Genomic DNA, 16,477 nt, shown 5'->3' with positions numbered 1-16,477 from the left:
TGTGATTAGTAGCTGTGCTTTTAAGGAGGAGGCCGTGAATCTCATTAAAATGTCATATTTCACCCTAATATCATAAGAAATACAAGACAGTATTTTGCATACCAGAAATAAAGGTTATTTGTAAGACTGATAGGTTAGTAAAAGGATTTTTTTTTTTTTTTTGCATTGTGACATTTCATCAATAACAATTTAAAACTGTATACAGTCATGGCCAAAAATATTGGCACCCTTGATAAATATGATCAAAGAAGGCTGTGAAAATTAATCTGCATTGTTAATGCCGTAAGAGCCGGGCGTGAAAACGTTGTGAATTTGAAGATCAAGGTAAATTTTACTTAATTTGTCTTCTGTAAAACATGTAAGCATCTTCTGTAGCTTCTGAAGGGCAGTACGAAATGAAAAAATATATTTAGGCAAAACAAGAAAAATGTAGGCTACTCATCTTCATTCTGGCTCTTAATGCATGGCTTTTCCTTCTGGAGCAACAGTGAGCGTTTGAACTTTCAATTAACTTATAAAAGTGCAAATGAGTCCCTCAGTTGTCCTCAGTGTGAAAATCATAGAGTCATTGTTAGAAAGGGTTCAAATACACAAAAATGCTGGAAAACCAAAGAATTTGTGGGACCTGAAGGATTTTTCTGAAGAACAGCAGGCAGTTTAACTGTTCAGGACAAACGATTGACTCGTGAACAACTATCAATAAAAAAAATATAAAAAAAACACAGCTGTGGATCGTTCAGGGAAGTGTATGTAAACTTTTGAACGGGTCATTTTTATAAATTCAACTATTATTTTCTCTTGTGGACTACATGTAAACATATTTTATGTGAACTATCTTATTCAGTTCAGTACTAAATAGCATGCAATAACATGCATTTTGTATGATCCCTCTTATTTTGCTAACATAATTAACATTTTGAAGATTCTGAAAGGTGTATGTAAAGTTTTAATTTCAACTATATATAATGCTTAATATATAAAATGTTGGATATAATGCAACATTTACTTCTGGCCAGTGAATCAAGTCTGATTTTTGGGCCTTCATATTAAAAAGTTTGGGCATCTTTGATATACATGGAAGGGTTTTATAACCTTAAGTTTACATCAAAGCTGTGAACTATGATTTTTGTCAACTCCTATATGCAAGCAAACAGACGATCAAGCATGAACTAAAGTTGCATCCACCTACTATTTTCCTTTTGAAACATTTTTTTTTGTGCAATTCACTTTCAAAATGCTCCAGCTCTTACCTAGCCTGTTGTCCAGTACTCCGAAATCCAGCGTATACTTGACCACGTGGTAGTTATTCCACACATAGAGCAGATTGTCTCTGGGATTGTAATCCACGGCAGCGATGTACTGGTACGAGTTGGGGAAGGGGATGTCCAGGTAGCCGTCTTTGCTCAGCTCCGTGTTGTAGATGTAGTCGATTTTATTCCCGGTGGCTTCGCTATCGTCGTCTTCGTAGACGCTCTTGACGACGTACAGGATCCCACAGATCATGAAGGCGTTGGAAGCGGAGCGTTTGTCGTAGGCCGTATCCCAGGTTCCCTCGACACGTAACGTATATGGGTTGAGCTGGCTGATCACGATCCGTCCGTTGTTTTGCTCCGTAGCGTAAATCACCCAAAGACCGTTCTCGTCCACCGCCAAATCGATATCCGACTTGCCACCCCAGCGATACGGCGAAGTGTCGTGATAGTTTGCGCTAGCGATGATAGCCTCGCCGCTCTTGATGCGGGTGCGCAAATCGAACTTGACGATATTCCTGGTTCGCTCCTTGTTGAAGAACAGTGCTCCATCGTAGACGACGAACCCGGTGCCGTCCACCCGATGGGGGAGCTTGTAGGTCGTGGTGGGTCGTCCTGCGATGAAGTCCTCTTTGCTGGAGTATTCGGTGAGGGTGTCCGTGCGATACGGCGTCCAGGGCATGTAATAGATCTTATCTGAGGCCTGGAGGGGGTCTTTGCACCAAGCTCCCGACTGGTGGTCCGACTCGAACAGATGCTCGCTCTGATAAACGCCACGCAAGAGCCCTGGGCACAAGAAAACTACAGACAAACACAGAGAGAAAGACAAGTGAGCGCTGGTTTGAAAGCACTTTCATTTGATAAGACGGACAGCGGCCCACTGCTGGGCACGCGATCACATGATACACCACCAGTGTTTTTAAAGAATCCTCTTCTACTCACCAAGCCTGCATATATATATATATATATACATACAGTGGTGTGAAAAATATTTTTTATTTTATTGCATGTTTGTCACACTTTAATGTTTCAGATCAAACAAATTTATGTGGGTTTGGATTTTGTTTTCCCTTCATAATAAAAAACTTCATTTAAAAACTGCATGTTGTGTTTACTTGTGCTATCTTTAATTAATATTTAAATTTGTTTGATAATCTGAAACATTAAAGTGTGACAAACATGCAAAAAATAAAAAATCAGGGAGGGGGCCAACACTTTTTCACACCACTGTATATATATATATATATTTTTTGGGGGGGGGGGAATAGAATTCTAGAAATAGAATTCTAGAAACTAATACTTTTATTAAGCAAGGATGCTGTAAATTGATCAAAAGTGATGATAAAAACATTTATAATGTTACAAACAATTTATATTACAGATAAATGCTGTTTTTCTGAACTTTCTAGTCATCAAAACATGAAAAAAGTTCTACTCAGCTGTTTTCAAGATATTAATAATAAAATATGTTTTGAGCAGAAAATCTGAATATTAGAATGATTTCTGAAGGATCGTGTGACACTGAAGACAGGAGTAATGATGCTGAAAATACAGCTTTGAAATCACAGCAATAAATTACATTTTTAAATATTCAAATAGAAAACAGTTATTTTGAATAGTAAAAATATTTCAAAATTGTACTGTTTTTTCAGTACTTTGGATTAAGGCTCGGTGAGCAGAAGAAATTTTGACTGGTAGTTTGTGTTAGAAATGTGTTTCTGAGTCGACGTGATGCATTTGGGCTGCTTTCAGTGATCCATTACGTATGCTGATAAACGCAGATTATGGAGATTATGGAGAATGAAATGTTATTTGGATGACAATCCTTCACTATACTTTTACATATCAGAAACATCGATACTCTTGTATTTCAGCTCAATAAGATTGTGCCGTGTCACTTTTGCTAGACAATAAGTGATACTTACACAATGCGACGCATTACATCTGCCGCATATTATGGTATTGTTGTGATTCTGGCCAAGAAGCATTCATTTAATATTGAAGACGCTGCCTGACTGACGTTAAACTACCTGTGCTGAGTTATAGACTAGTGTGCATCCGGAAAGCACTATAGTCAGAGGACAGACAGACAGATAATGCTTATTTGCAGCTATTTGAATTAAAAAGTACATTATTAGTAGTAACTTTAAGTTAAATTCAGATGTTGCTAAACTGCAACATTTATATAATGCTTACACAGAAAAGAGTGGTGCAAGATTTAATTTGAAATCATTTTCACTCAGAAATTGAAGAAAATCAAAACACACTGAAAGACTAATGCAGTATTTTCATGTAAAGCATACTCCAGAAATCTGTTTTATTTATTTGTTTGTTTGAAGAACCTTTCTGTTTCTTTCTGTTTCTCTTTCTGTTGATTATAAAAAGGTAAGAAAGACATGGTTCGTTAAAGAACCTTTGACTGAATGGTTCATTGTGGAACCAAAAAAGGCTCTTAGCATCACTGTGAAGAACCTTTTAAGCACCTTTATATTTAAGAGTGTAATTAAGGTTAACAATCCATAGAATTTGGGCAAAATGTTTAAAGTCTTTATATATTCTAAAGCTATGTAGCCAAGTGTGGGGAAATAGTATGGAACTGAAGATTATTCTCTGAAGATTTTGCCTTCACACCAAGTTTGACATCCATGACAGCAAATGTCACTGGTTCAAGTTTGAATATTCACATGAGATTTAAGAAGATTTTCAGACTCTCAGGACTTTAGAAGACTTAGAATACAGTGCAGAATCATTTCAACTATGTATATTATTGTATATTTAATTATGTTTATTTCATTTGATTTTTATTTTGTGTGTGTGTGTGTGTTTGTGTGTGTGTGTGTGTGTGTGTGTGTGTGTTTGTGTGTGTGTGTGTGTGTGTTTGTGTTATTTTGGGCGCTCGCCATCCGTGGTGACTACATAACAGCAGTGTGAACCAGGGTCAGAAATTACACTTTCCATTAAGGGACAATATCTGACCTCTTAATTACTTAATCAGCTACTTAAATCAGTCTATATAGAATGCTATAGATTAGCAGTTCTCAACATATAGAACCCACTGGTTTCCAACATGATATTGGAAAGCTTCCTATCCATACCATTTATGCTGCTTCTGCTTTATATATTGAATTCATTTTACATATTACTTTTCGAATCACAAAAATGAATCTTGGTGATTTTATTCAATGTTTTGTGTGTGTGTGTGTGTGTGTGTGCGCGCATTTCCCAGAACTGTATTATTTAAATAAAAAAACAATAGTTAAAAATTAGTGCTATCAAATTATTAATTGTGATTAATTGCATCCAAAATAAAAGGTTTTTTTAAGTCATCCCGAGGCCCCCTGTTGAGAATCACTGCTATAGATGATTTCCAATTAACTTTTAGCAACATCGATGCATTTTTTGCATTCAATGATGCATTGGTTATCTGGAATTTGGGGGTGCAGCTTTACCCCAATCCCATGTTCATTTCCAATTTCTTCAGAATGTCTTCTTTTGTGTCCCACAGGAAGCCAGAAATTCACAAGGGTTTGGAAAAACATCAGTTTTGAGTAAATAACGTTCCTCTTTAGGAGTGATATGTGCATCTACTCCAGGAGCGACAAACTTTATTCCTGGAGCGCCAAACTATCCAGCAGAGTTGAGCTCAGCCCTAATTAAACACACCTGAAGCGGCTAATCGAGATCTTCAGGGTCACCAGGAGCTTGCAGACAGGTGTGTTGGATCAGGCTGAAGCTGAACTCTTTCCCTCAAGTAGACGGATCGGACGCATGGAGAAAGATTTCATTTCCACCTAAAGTTGGCATTTAAAATTTTGATAAGAGGCGGCTTATTAATGACAGCTGGTCAAAGGGGCCAGAGGCCACGGAGACATAATAATGAGCTTATATTTATTACAATCCGAACGGATTCCATGCCGATGCTAAGATATTGTCAATTTGTGTCAACGTGATTTATTGCGTCTGCACACACAAAACTAATAATAAGCGTATTTTGCTCCATTCAGCTTCGCTCTAAGCAGCCGTGCAGCATCAGAACAGAAAGATTGTTTCTTTCCAGGGCTTTCGCCTCGAGAAATTGATTACAGCCCAAGCCTGACGGCGATCCATACACTTATCCAGATTAGGTTAGTAATATATAAACTCATTCCAATTAATTTCCTGCGAGGGTCAAATCTGTTGATACCACAGACAGTGTAAAGTACTGAGACGTGTCATATTTATGATTGCGGAAACGCTCCGAATGGTCAATAAATTAAAGCCAAACGCTACCGTTCTTACAGCTGGAAGCTTTCATCATATCTGGCTGTTTCGTCCACTTTCATGTTCCAGCGGTTGATTTTATGAAAACAATAAAAAGCACTCTAAAACGGTCTTGTTAAAATGTTTTACTTTCAGCTTTTATTTTTACTGCAAATGCCTTTTATGCAGATTTCACTGCGTTACCCTTTACTTTCAATGCTAAACTATGAAAATCCATCATAAGAATATAATACACGTGTTATTAAATAATACTTGAATGCTAAATAGGGCAAAATGGCCCGTTTCAATAAGTATTGAATGAAAATTATTTGTGTGAAGATTAATAATACTTTATTATAATTATTATAAGAATTTATTCACTAATACAGCTTTATCAAGTTACTTTATTTATTTATTTCCAAATTATTGGAAAATATATCATTATTTTCCAAATAATGCAAGAAGAGTTTAGATATATTTAAAATATATAACATATTAACTGAATAGAGTAAAATAAACAAGTTGTGTGGAAAGGAGATCATTGATCATTTCTTATTATTATTATGGTAAATTATTCATTTCTGAAGCTTTATCTAAAGTCTTACCTCTTTTTTTAACCAAATGATGCAATGGAAATATTTAAAATATTTAATATAATGTGTAATGTATAGTGAAGTCAGGTCAAGTCACCTTTATTTATATAGCGCTTTTACAGATTGTGTCAAAGCACTTAACAGTATAAACAAAACAGAGTAAAATAAACCATTAATATTTATTTTTTGTGAAGATAATTAATAAGTATTCAAATAATTTCATAACTAAAGCTTTATCTTGTTATTTCTTACTTTTGTTTTTACCAAATTACTTATTTTTGGCAAATTATGCAAGAATAGTAGTATAGAATTGTATAATGTAACATATTCAGAAGTATATAATATAACGTATTTAATGTGATGGATGCGGCTGAGGAAATTACATTTCTGTAATGACGGTCTAGAGGAAAAACGATGCATTTATGCTCACATTCTTAGACAAAATAAGCCAGTGAGTTTGGAAAGTTTTTCCTAAAGAAATTTAATTCCCAAAAGTCCACGGGGCCAAAAGTGGCCATAGTTGAAGAAACTCATTTCGCTGCTTGATATTGTGAAAAATAAAGCTTCCTCTGGCTCTGTGACTCAACGCAGCAGCTCCATTAGTTAGTCTGAGCATCTCTTAGAGAGAAAATGCTATGCCGCTGAACGCTCACACAGGTGTTAGAAAGGTTAATGAAGAGGGCCGTTATAATGCAGCAGCGTTTAAAGCGAAGCCCCAAACACCAGAGCAATTGAGATCAGAGCGCTCTAATGATGCTACAACACACACATCCAGGCTTCACAGAGTGTCTCTAATGAAAGCACAGACTCTGGGCGGAGGAAAGGCTTTAAGGAATAGTTCAGCCTAAAATATAACTCGGTCTTCGTTTACTCAGTCCAAAGCCAGTCCATAGTGTTGTTTTTGATCCGTGAAGCACTAAAGGAGACGTTTGGCAGAATGTTCATGCTTCTCTTTTCCTTTTTATAAAACTAAACTGGAGTATTTGCACCAGTTGGTTAATTGTCTATTAGGTCTGCAGCTAATGCAACAAAATCATATTTGTAATCACTATTTTTGTCTTATTTTCCAGCAACATCATTTTCTTTTGCTCAATCTGACAAGGAGGTAAGAACAATAAATTCAAATTCAAAATATATTATTTACTCACTGTATTCCTTGAAAACAAGTTTTAATACATTATGAAAATTTGCTTTAGTAAATTTAACAAGATAAATGCATTAAATCATTGTTTATTTACTGATTAATTGGTCTATTAGTCTATTATAGCTTTCCTGTAGCTCAAATAGTAGAGCATGGCGCTAGCAACGCTAAGGTCATGGGTTCGATTCCCAGGGAAAGCAAGAGCTGATAAAATGTAAAAACGGTAACTTGAATGCAATGTAAGTTGCTTTGGATAAAAGCGTCTGCTAAATGCATGAATGTAAATGTAAAATGTATTAGTCTATTATCTGTGTGTGTATGTATATATATATACATAATGTGTGTGTGTGTGTATATATATATATATATATATATATATTTAAATTTATTTTAGGACAGCAAAAAAAAGAGCTCACGCTGCACAGCATATTAAGCAAAAGATAAACACTGACCAGCCAACTAGTGACTTCTGGATAACTAATCGAAATGAATAGAAAACAGTGAGCCCAGTTCACAGTGACCTTGTCTGTCAAGCTTCAAAACCAACAACAAACACCATAAAAATAGTTAATATGACCGCAATACACGTTTTCTGCGGTCATAAAGTCTCTTTGAGTGACAAATTTAAGTCGGCAGGAACTAAAACTCTCCCTATACCCCTCAAACAACACATCTTATCTGTAAATATCAGCTTGTTTCTCATGCAAAGCTTTTGTTTGGCATCAGAAAAACAAAAAGACAAACACTTTTCATACACCACACAAGTCATGGATGATGTTTTATTGTTGTTTTGGGAGCTTGACAACACTTGAAAAAGCACAAGGAGCAAATTCTGCAAAATCTATTCCACAGAATAAATCACTGGGTTTGGAGTAAATGATAAGGGGTTTCATTTGATAAACTATTGCTTTCAATATGAGTCCAGATGAAGTGGGCGAGAGGAAAACACCAGGAAGAGATGAAACGAGGAAGAAGAGGGAGTCTGTCTATGAGACTGATCATACGGCATGACTCTGTGTTTTAATGCTCATCTCTGTGACCGCAGCGTTACGTCTCTGATCTCAGATCAGCTGCTCTTATACAGCAGCTCCACATCCAACAGCAGATCGCAGGAGTAAAATAACAACATGCAGCTAACCACATAATCATGCAGGATAGGATAATAAAGAGCCAAATAAACAGGCTTATCAACATTTAAAAGGTCAGAGAAAACACTCCCCATGTAATTTGTGTTGTTAATCTCAAAGGCTGTACATATCCGTATTATTACCATTTAAAATAGCTGTTCTATTGTTATATATTTCAAAATGTAATTTATTCCTGTGATGCAAAGCTTTATTATTATTATTATTATTATTATTAATGTTATTATTAAATCACTGTCAGTGTTTTTTTTTTTTTCAGGATTCTTTTGATTACTTCAAAACAGCATTTATTTGAAAACCTTTAAAATATAAATAAATTGAATGAAAATAAAAGTATTAATTTCTTATAAATAAATAAATCGTTAAATAGAAATCTTTAAATAAAATAAATAAATGAAAAATCTCTGACCCTAAACTTATGAATGGTAGCATGATAATAAAATAAAATCCCAAAACTCCACTTCTTAAAAAACCCACTCTTAACCCAACTCTTTTAGGGAACTATAGATCGGTTTCCCTTCTTCCTTTCATTGCAAAAACACTTGAACGAGTTGTGTTCAACCAAGTCGCTGTCTTTCTCACACAGCACAACCTCCTGGACAGTAACAAATCTGGCTTCAGAAGTGGACATTCGACCGAAAATGCCTTGCTTTCTGTTGTTGAAGCCCTAAGACTTGCAAAAGCGGCTTCCAAATCTTCATTACTTATCTTGCTGGATCTGTCTGCTGCTTTTGACACAGTCAACGATCAGATCCTCTTGTCAACCCTATTGAGAAAGGGCATCTCAGGAACCGCACTCCAGTGGTTTGAGTCTTACCTCTCTGATAGGTCCTTCAAAGTATCTTGGAGAGGTGAGGTATCCAAGTCGCAACACCTAGCTACTGGGGTGCCTCAGGGCTCAGTTCTTGGACCAATTCTCTTTTCTGTCTACATGGCATCACTAGGTTCTGTCATTCAGAAACATGGCTTTTCATATCACTACTATGCTGATGACACTCAACTCTACCTCTCATTCCATCCTGATGATCCGACAATAGCTGCTCGCATCTCAGCGTGTCTAACAGACATTTCTTGCTGGATGATAGACCATCCCCTTCAACTCAACCTAGCTAAGACAGAACTGCTTGTTGTTTCAGCTAACCCATCGCTTCATCACAATCTCACCTTCCAGTTAGGCTCTCCTTCGAAAACAGCAAGAAACCTTGGAGTTGTGATTGATGATAAGCTGAATTGCTCAGACCACATTGCTAAAACTGCCCGGTCCTGCAGATTTGCATTATACAATATTAAGAAGATCAGGCCCTTTCTCTCGGAACATGCAACACAACTCCTTGTTCAGGCTCTTGTTCTGTCCAGACTTGACTATTGTAATGCTCCCTTGGCAGGTCTTCCAGCCAATTCTATTAAACCTCTACAATTAATCCAAAATGCCGCTGCAAGATTAATCTTTAATGAGCCGAAAAGAATGTATGTCACGCCTCTGTTCATCAATTTGCACTGGCTACCAATAGCTGCTCGCATTAAATTCAAGGCATTAATGTTTGCCTACAAAACCACCACTGGCTCTGCACCCCTTTACCTAAATTCATATGCCCTTATATGCCCTCTAGAAGCTTGCGTTCTTCAAGTGAACGACGCATTATTGTACCATCCCAAAGACACACAAAAACACTTTCACAGACTTTTTCATTAACTGTTCCCATCTGGTGGAATGACCTGCCCAACTCAATCAGAGCAGCCGAATCCTTACCCATCTTCAAGAAATGGCTAAAAACTCATCTGTTCCATCTTTACTTAACCCTCTAACTCTAGCACTCTCTATTCTAATTTTATTTTATCTATATGTCTTTTTATTTAAAAAAAATTAATTAAATTATATATAATTATATGTACTGCATTAGGCTAACCAAGACTTGTAATAGCGCTTGCACGTTGTTGCTCGTTTGTTGGTTTTGATTGCTTCTTATGTCCTCATTTGTAAGTCGCTTTGGATAAAAGCGTCTGCTAAATGACTAAATAAATTAAAATAAAATAAATAAATAAATACAATTCAGTGTATTTTGGTGCAAATTCATCTACTGTTTGGTAGAAGCTGGTCAAATTAGACAGATGCCAATATGGATGAGATGTGTTATGAAAATAAATGTGTTTTGAAGTTTTTTATTTATGAATTACTGACTGCTGAGAGCATGAAACTATCAAAATTCAAGAGACTGTTAGAAAACAAAATAGTACATTTTCCTTTTCAGCCTGCCAAATTAATGTTTTTGAATATTTTTATGCATGTGCATGTGATTCTGGTTCAGTTTTGCACAATAAACAATTTTGCCACTTGGTTTCCAGTATAAAATCTAAATGCTGAAGCAAAAGCAGTAGAAAAATAAAAACAATCAGACCTGATATATTCAGCCTTGAGAGGTGTGTGTGTGTGTCGTCTGATGATGATGTGTGTGCATCTGTGTGGGTGTGTGTGTGTGTACGCCCCTTTGAGTTCTGATGGTAAACTGCCCTTGCGGTCCGGTGCCCCCGGTCTGGGATTTCTGCCAAGGGAAGGGGTGTTCAATATGCGGTCCGGTTTCTACTGAGCGGAACATTAGAGCCCTGCATTTCAGCCCAACTATTTTACGCCTCTAGGGCCGGCCTTCGATCGAGCCAATTTTCACGTCATAGTTCAGACGCGGGCCGGGCCTCGGGCCTGTTTTAGGCTTCTCCTTATTTTTAGATTTTAGACATCCATCAATTAGTGATGAAAAAAATTGCCGCGACCGTGAAGAGTGGCTCGACGGTGTTTAGAGTCCCGCAGCAGCAGCGAGCCGTCAGCACAGCAGAAGAGTTCTGCGTTCAAATGCACGCAATAAAGCTGATCCTGACTCGCCTCATCTCCTCATTAGACGTGACATTTATATTTACATTCATGCATTTAGCAGACGCTTTTATCCAAAGCGACTTACATTGCATTCAAGTTACAGTTTTTACATTTTATCAGCTCTTGCTTTCCCTGGGAATCGAACCCATGACCTTGGCCCCTCCGTCAGAGGGACATTTAAATTTCTACGCACGCTATTTGTTCCAGTTTTACTTTCAATTTCGAACATGTTCAGCAAGGAGGGGAGAGGATGGAAAGGGCCAGGGGTGCATGGCCCACGAACCCGCATCTGCTCGCAAATCCTACTTTGATAGGCTATACTGCATCAAGTCAGAGGCTGATTGATCTGCTCAAATCGAACGCAACTTTATGCACTCCGCAGATGGTGCGCCCATGCTCCTCCAATTAATCATCCATTAACGGTTTAAATAAGTTTGTTAAGAAAACTGAGGGGGCGCTAATTCTTTCTGAGGGGGCAATGCCTCTCACGGGACACTGCACTTATTCGAAGTCATAAAAGTACATTATTTGCATGCGCTTTAATGCCTTGCCGGTTAAATGTTTAATTCATATTCATTTATATTTTATTTTAGGCTGAACACAAAAGAAGATATTTTGAAGAATCTGGGTAACCAAACAGTTGCTGGTCCACATTGACTTTGATAGTAGGAAATAAAATCCTATGTAAGTCACTGGGGACCAGGAACTGTTTGGTTTTCCACATTCATAAATAGCATCTATGTTTAGCAAAAAGAGGAAACTCATTCAGGTTTAAAACAACTTTTGAGTGATTAAATGATAATACAAAATGTAAAAAATAATGCTCAAACAACTTGCAAAATAGAAAAACCAACATGATAAAGAATCGTGATAAAATTGAGAATCGTGATATAAAAAAATAAAAAAATAAAAAACGTGATATATTTTGCCATATTGCCAAGGGGGACGAACCCTTGCAACACCATTTCACCCCTGCCCCTCCAGAGGTCTGTGCACGCCACTGTGTATGTGTATGTGTGGTCTGATGATTATAATGTGTGTGTGTGTGTGTGTGTGTGTGTGTGTGTGTCGTCTGATAATGATGATAATGTGTGTGTGTGTGTGTGTGTGTGTGTGTGTGTGTGTGTGTGTGTGTGTGTGTGTGTGTGTGTGTGTGTGAGAGAGTGAGATGGTGTCACCCTGAAGGTTAGCGGCACTATCATCATAATGATGTCATTTAAAATGCTGACAGCTCATTGGCTGGGTTATTGATCGGGCTTCACTGGATGTTTTAAATGGGAATTAGATTATGAATATCATTACTGTTAAAGTGCTAACGGGGCTTTGCGAGCACTTAGCCAATACACTGATGCTGGAAGATCTAATTAGCTGGCGGATGAAAAAGAATACATTATATGTATAGTCATGAACAGACAAACTCGACACGCATGTGAAGCAAATTCTACAGCATTTGACAAAAAAATTATAAAGGTTTGGTTATAATTTCATTAAAAATACATTCATGTTTCCATCTTTGTCTGTGATATTACCACATAATTAGCAATGCTGCATATCAGTTTTTCAATGTGCAATTTTAATGCAATTATACTTAACTTTACGTGTAAACTCATGCAAATGTCTCAGTTTATGATCTTTTCATGTTAAAAGAAGATTGTTTAAACAGAAACAAATAAGTGCTTGATTTGACTCGCACACAAACCTCGCTTTTGTCTGATTCAGTTTATTGAATCAGTTCATTTAAACTGATTCTTAAAATCCTTTCTCAAGAGTTTCTCCAGAAGGCCATTCATTGCATTTCATGATATTTTTAGCTAAATAAATATATTTTAAAAAGTGCTGTTTATTTATAATTTCTATTCCGCTATGTGAATAGAAGTGTTTGTTTGTTTTATTACAATTACTGTCACTGTCAAGTGTTAGCTCATTTGCATTAGTTTTCATGTGTAATGCTGTCTGCCTAATTAAGTTTTTTTGCGTGCCTGATAAATGTTACATACTGTAATATTAATTAATTATAATTGCATTAAATGCAATTATAAAATGCCATAAAATACATTGCCCCTTAATTTGTTTAAATACTCCATAAAATCCAATTCAGATTTGGAGGTATTTGTGTGTGTGTGTGTGTGTGTGTGGCTTTTATTTGTGTAGTTTTGTGCTTTTTAGTCCATTCCTGCTTTAAGGTAATCTATAATGCATGCATTTATTTATTAATTGCATGAATGAATGAATGAATGTATTTTATTTTACATTTTAAAGATGCATATGTGTTCAAATATTTATTGTGTTTGTTTGGTTGTTTGCAAAACATAAAACAATATTAAATGATATCTTGCAGCAGATATACACCTTTAAAATGTATAGTTTTTCCACAAAATTGATGGCATCACATTGCACTCATCTTCATCCAATAAAATGCTGTTTTTCTGTTGTTTGAGCAGCACATGAGAAGAGCATTATAACACTTATGAACTGAAATGAAGCTAAAGACCACGAGAAAACTTGAGCCCACCACAACACCATCTCCACCACATACATAACATTTCCTCCAATCAAATATAATATTAACAGACACACAGAGTGCCACAGTGGTGTCTTTAAATATCACAAAGAAGCCAGTGTCAAAATAACCTCTCAGGCATGAATAAATGTATGATGGTTTACTTGAGAAAATGTTAAACATGTTGGCAGAAAGCTATACGGGGTGAAAGAAACACGTCTTTACCTTTCTGTTCCACCTCTATTTTAGGCATGGAGGAGAAAAACAGAGACAAAGAGAAAAAATCAGAGCAATGAAATAATCAACATGCTCCTCTTCTCCAGAACAACCTGAGGAACAAGCATCTGCTCTTGTGTCACAATGAAGTCGAGTGCAAACTGTGTGATTTCCGCCCGTTATTTCTGATCAACGTCTGTCTGACTGTATGATGAACATATCAGCTCTGAGTTTGGTCCAAACTCACAGCGTTTACTCAAACTCAAGCGAGCAGATAAACAAAACGTGTTTAAGACGGAAAAACTCACACAACGTGCACCCGACTAAATACAAGAGATAAAACATGTTTGTGAAGAAGCAAACCTTCCTGCAGAGACCTGTGGAGAAACACAAGAGCTCAGATTATTGTGTGTGTGTGTGTGTGAAAGAGAGAGAGAGAGAGAGAGACAGAGAGAGAAATAAAACTAGTTGAAGCAGTAAATGATTAAGACAGTTGTGAGATATAACAGGGAATTCAGCAATGACAGACATTAAATCAAACAGCGAGACATAATGACACGTCACATCATTTATCACATAAATCGGTTTATGAAAAACATTCATACAGTAATTTGTGTGTGTGTGTGTGTGTGGTGTTGACATAACTACAGTTTGAGGACAAACAAAAAACTCACTTTCGGGATGTCTTCTTTTGGTTATGCTATGCTAAAATAAAAATCATTTTAAATGCTTATACAGATCATTTTATATTATACGATTGTTTTAATTAAACAAACACACATTTATAACGTCTTTCTAAAGATTTTTTCTCTTTTTTTTTCAGTTCGACTCTTACGAGGACACATTAAATTGATACAAAGTGGATTTGGCTAGCGTCCAAACAGAACAAATCACATCTCAACAAAACCTTATGAGCCGTGCATTTCAAATAAATGTATGTTTATATCTAACTGACCAGTGGCGTGTCCACAAGGGTGCCACCCTAAAAATGAGCTTTTCCACCCCGAAGCAGAGAATGGGATGGAAGTGCAGTGATAGCGGAGCAGCGTGATTCTGACTGGAGTGGAGATCTTTTGAAAGTTGTAGAATTGTGTTTTTTGCTCCACTACCGCTCAATCCCCAGCACAATAGCCGTCCTAAACTAGTACTGCCTACAAGGATTGAAGCATGCACACACATACAGATCTATAACGTATCACTCACACACATAAACACAAAAATAAACACACTGCCCTGTGATTTAGCAATAAATTTGCTTAGAAAAATTATAGCCTAGCTAAAATTGCATTGTGCTTTTAAGTAATCAAAACCCACAGCTTCACTATTAGTAGAGAGACGTAGACAGGCAGGACTAATTCACACGCAATCGCACTCTCACAAATACATTCAAATAAATGTCATTTTACTGTGCTTCTCTATCTGTATTTGATTTAATAACTTATAAAATAACTGACAAAAAACACTGTTTTTTCATCCTTCCAAACAAAATCTGTGCTTCAAAAAAATCACTCAATCCAATGATCAGATATGCTCAAGGGTTCTACATTTATCTTTTATCCAGAGCAAACTGCATTGCATTTAACATACAGGCCTACATTTTTCGATCGAACCCCTGATTCTGATGAGCTACATTTGACAAATGTCTTTAATAAAATAATTCATCAAAATATTATTTGTTAAAAATAAAGAAGGTTTTTGTTGTTGTTTATAATTTAAATGACCTCAACATATGATAATCAATCAGGACTGCTCAACTAGTCACATTAGGAGAAAAGCAAAACTTTTCAGACTCTTCATAATTCGGTACAAAACACTGCTGAACTTTGATAAAAAGTTGTTTTTTTTTTATGTTATAATATATTTTTTTCATGTCTAATTATAAATCCAACAGCATAAAATGTGAAAATAACTACACTGAACAAAATTATAAACACAGCACTTTTGTTTTTGCCCCCATTTTTCATGAGCTGAGCTCAAAGATCTTAGACTTTTTCTATGTACACAAAAGGCTTATTTCTCTCAAATTTTGTTCACAAATCTGTCTAAATCTGTGTTAGTGAGCACTTCTCCTTTGCTGAGGTAATCCATCCACCTCACAGGTGTGGCATATCAAGATGCTGATTAGACAGCATGATTATTGCACAGGTGTGCCTTAGGCTGGCCACAATAAAAGGCCACTCTAAAATGTGCTGTTTTATCACACAGATGCCACAGATGTCGCAAGTTTTGAGGGAGCAAATGGCATGCTGACTGCAGGAATGTCCACCAGAGCTATTGCCCGTGAATTGAATCTTCATTTCTCTACCATAAGTTGTCTCCAAAGGCATTTCAGAGAATTTGGCAGTACATCCAACCAGCCTCACAACCGCAGACCACGTGTAACCACACCAGCCCAGGACCTCCACATCCAGCATCTTCACCTCCAACATCGTCTGAGACCAGCCACCTGGACAGCTGCTGTCTCAGGGAAGCTCATCTGCATGCTCGTCGTCCTCATCGGGGTCTCGACCTGACTGAAGTTCGTCAT

General features: G+C 36.7%; 1 protein-coding gene across 1 annotated transcript in view; it reads right to left on the bottom strand.

The window, feature by feature from the left end:
• Positions 1-16,477, bottom strand: part of LOC306881696 (adhesion G protein-coupled receptor L3-like) — a gene marked incomplete at its 5' end in the record, with an annotated part of 194,108 nt that overhangs the window by 99,016 nt on the left and 78,615 nt on the right. The window contains 2 exons of the mRNA XM_079435914.1: positions 1,251-2,051; positions 13,960-13,974. Coding sequence (XP_079292040.1) covers positions 1,251-2,051; positions 13,960-13,974 — 816 coding nt within the window. The remainder of the gene's footprint in view (positions 1-1,250; positions 2,052-13,959; positions 13,975-16,477) is intronic.

The sequence above is a fragment of the Barbus barbus genome (genome assembly GCF_936440315.1).
Source record: "Barbus barbus genome assembly, chromosome: 2".
NCBI lineage: Eukaryota > Metazoa > Chordata > Actinopteri > Cypriniformes > Cyprinidae > Barbus > Barbus barbus.
This window is presented reverse-complemented; position numbering and strand designations above follow the sequence as displayed.